This window comes from Macadamia integrifolia, unplaced genomic scaffold (assembly GCF_013358625.1).
Source record: "Macadamia integrifolia cultivar HAES 741 unplaced genomic scaffold, SCU_Mint_v3 scaffold721, whole genome shotgun sequence".
NCBI lineage: Eukaryota > Viridiplantae > Streptophyta > Magnoliopsida > Proteales > Proteaceae > Macadamia > Macadamia integrifolia.
The window spans coordinates 184839-188405 of NW_024870524.1; the positions used below are offsets into that span (position 1 = coordinate 184839).

At 37.4% G+C, this 3567-nt stretch overlaps 1 protein-coding gene across 4 annotated transcripts; it reads left to right on the top strand.

Annotated features, from left to right (window-relative positions):
* Positions 1-241: 241 nt before the first annotated feature.
* Positions 242-3105, top strand: LOC122069808 (putative F-box protein At4g17565). 4 transcript variants are annotated; one of them, XM_042633899.1, is made up of 2 exons: positions 242-440; positions 1344-3105. In XM_042633899.1, the coding sequence occupies exon 2, from the start codon at positions 1404-1406 to the stop codon at positions 2667-2669; it is 1266 nt and encodes a 421-aa protein (XP_042489833.1). In that variant the 5' UTR covers positions 242-440; positions 1344-1403; the 3' UTR covers positions 2670-3105. The 4 variants fall into 4 exon arrangements, with proteins under 4 accessions (XP_042489833.1, XP_042489832.1, XP_042489834.1 ...); XM_042633898.1 differs by having other exon boundaries at positions 243-440; positions 1347-3105; XM_042633900.1 differs by lacking the exon at positions 242-440 and adding an exon at positions 870-960 and having other exon boundaries at positions 1347-3105.
* Positions 3106-3567: the final 462 nt, after the last annotated feature.

Sequence of the window (3567 nt, forward strand, 5' to 3'; positions counted from 1 at the left end):
GTAATCAAACATACATACTTTTTTATATTTTTCTCACCATTTCATTTATTTTCTCTCTTTTCTTTTCATTTCTTAGATTCCTTTTTTTTCCTTTCTTTTTTATCTTTTCTTTTCTTCTCATGGCTACCAAACATAGCCTGTGTTTCGATTATTCTCGGGTCGGTCTAGGTCGACTCTCGTCTCCATACACACCCGGAAGGCGGAGAGACGTGAGGCGTGTCAGCGCGTGTAGCTCTAGCGGTATTAGGGTTTTCTTTTGGAAAGAATCAGAAACAGAATCAGAATCAATTTATAACTGTGAATCCTTCAGTCATATATACAGGGGAAGGGGAAAGCTTAGAAGTTGTAAGTTTAGATAGCAGGAAGGGTTGGATCGAGCGGAAGTGTGAGGAAAGTTCGATTGTGGAGAACTTCCTTCCATTAACCATCAATTGCTCTAGGTATTCACTCAAATCTTTTTTTTTTTTTTTTTTTTTTCATTCACCAGTTGTGATTGTGTTGTAGTAGTTATTTTTTCTCTTCTTCCTCTGTTGGTTTAATTTGTTGATATGTTTGTTAATTGAGATTTGGTGTTATTGGACTCAATCGATGGATGTGCAATTTAAAGTTTTGTTCTTGGGATTGTTCTTATTAGTTTTCCATTTTATTAACTCAAAAGTTCGATTGTGGAGAACATCCTTCCATTAACGATCAATTGCTCTAGGTATTCACTCAAATCTCTTTTTTTTTTTTTTCATTCACCAGTTGTGATTGTGTTGTAGTAGTTATTTTTTCTCTTCTTCCTCTGTTGATTTAATTTGTTGATATGTGTGTCAATTGAGATTTGGTGTTATTGGACTCAATCGACGGATGTGCAATTTAAAGTTTTGTTCTTGGGATTGTTCTTATTAGTTTTCCATTTTATTAACTCAAAAGTTCGATTGTGGAGAACTTCCTTCCATTAACGATCAATTGCTCTAGGTATTCACTCAAATCTCTTTTTTTTTTTTTTTTTTTCATTCAACAGGTGTGATTGTGTTGTAGTTATTTTTTCTCTTGTTCCTCTGTTGGTTTAATTTGTTGATATGTCTGTTAATTGAGATTTGGTGTTATTGGACTCAATCGACTGATGTGCAATTTAAAGTTTTGTGCTTGGGATTGTTCTTATTAGTTTTTCATTTTATTTACTCCACAAGAATTAAATTTTTAGGGTTTGTTTTCTGAACCAGTACCTGGTCTATGATGCCTCTGATGCTTAATTCTTCTTCTCCCTCTTTCTCGTTTCTTGACATCTCGTATGTATCAAATTTGAATCATGAATATTTTCTGTAGGTGTATGTGTACTAAGTGATTTCATGTATTAGCAGGTGTAAACTACCAAACCGCCATCGTGTATCTGTGACTATTTTTATTTGCAATTTACCATGACTTCTCTTTCCGTCTGTCCAACTATATCCGGTGGTACCAATAGAAAGAAGTTGAAGAACACCTCTATTTGTTATGGTGTCATCCTTCCAGAGGATATCATGATGTTCATCGTAACCAAGTTAGACATGGAACACTTGCATTGCTTTAGTGCAGTCTGCAAGTCCTGGCGATCAATTGCCATTGCATCCAAGAAAATAAGGCGGCTCCACCTGCGACCTCAAATCCCATGGCTGATGCTTTCTTCCTTGGAGGATAATAATCTTTGGTTTTTCAGTCTCTCCCGTAGCAAACTTTTCAGGTTAGAATTTCCTGAAGTCTATGGTGCTCGTTGTTACGGATCTAACTGGGGATGGTTAATAATGGTGAATAAGATGGGACGGAATTTCCTTTTGCATCCATTTACTAGAGTTCTAAATGAACTTCCACCACAAGGTACTTTCCCCATTCAGCATCCTTCATACGCATCTATTACACCGAGCTTCAACCACATTTTCAAGGCTATCTTGTTGTCACCTCCTCCTGCTGCTACTACTAACAATTCTGATTTGGATGATAAAAATATTGTATCCTCTGTGGCAATGGATTGTGGTGTAGTCGTTGCGATTTACTCTATCAATGATTTAGCCTTCTGTAGGCCAGGGGATGAGGTGTGGACCGCCTTGGGAAAAGGGTTTGAAGACATTATTTTTTACGATGGAAAATTGTATGGCTTTACTAAACGGCGTGATCTTAAAATCGTGGAGTTGGGTCCTCATCCGAAAGTTACAAGCTGTAACATTACTCCTCCAGAAGAAGATGATATTAGCATTTCCATCAACCTGGGTGCCTCTCCTCCGGCGGAAGAGGATCTTGGCCGCCTTCCCACTAATCTGGTTAAGTCCTTTTATTTGGTGGAATGTCTCGGAGAATTGTTGATGGTAATAAAATATTGTCTACTTGTTAATATGACGTCAAATGTTATGCTCAAGATATTCAAGTTGGATCAAAAGAGTCGGAATTGGATTAAAGTGGTGGACTTGGGTGATCAAATGCTATTTATTGGCGCAGGTAGTGCCTTGTCTGTATCAGCAACTGACTACCCTGGATTTAGAGGAAATTGCATATATTTCACAGATCATAACCACTACAGTTCTTTTGAAACTCAAGTCTGTGGAACACTAGCTAAATTGTTTCACTTAGAAGATAACAGCATTGAACCTATTTTCTCAGATCATTCAAGTCCTGCTCCGTCTCCGCCCATCTGGTTCACCCCAATTTCTTGATAAAGAGGGAGAGGGATTTGGGTCGGGTTTGGGGTATCTAATTTATGACTTCAAGCTTATCTTATAATTAACATTACGGGGATAATGTGATTTTCTTATTGCTATTTGTACTGTTTATGCGTATGTTATTTGGAATGACTTTTGGAATATTTTAGGGTAAAACTCATCTTCACGGGATAAGTTTACCAAAACGGGCCATCCTCATGTCGAATGATGTGCCAATTCTGACCTTTGGAGAGACTTCTCAACTCTGGAATGTGTAAAAGGCAAAATTGTCATTTTCTTTTGCAATTGAGATAATGGTAAATATTTGTTTTAAAACAGAGTGGGTGTAAGAGATTCGGAATCTGGATGTATTGATCGTACATTGTGGATCAATAATTAATGGTACTCTGCTTATTATTTAATTTCTTTTGCTAGGACAGTCCCTAGGTTATGTTAGCAGTTTCTTAAATTCATGCCTGTTAAACTGCAGTGTCTTGTTCATCAACTCTTCTATTACATAGAGGGGACTGAGTTTCATGTTTTTGAAGTCTACTGTCCACTTCTCTACTCTTCTCTTCTCTTTTACTCATTGTTTTCTTTTTGAATCCTTTTCTCATTCAAGCCTTTTTTTTTTTTGTTTTCTTTTATCTCAGCATGTAGTAACTGTGAAACAAAATCTTTTCTTGCAATTGCTTTAAAGGGCTCTGGACTCTCTTGCTAAATCACAATCCAATTCCTGACAGCTCGGCCAATAAGATGTTTGCTATGATCGGCCTCCTCTGTAGCACGGGATGTGCTATACATCATGTAGCGTGGCACAGGGGAGTGACATGTGAAGGTTAGTTGATCGTGTGGTCTGTTTTGGTGTTGCCTCAAAAAGTCGTTTACACATGTGATACATCATAACACTACT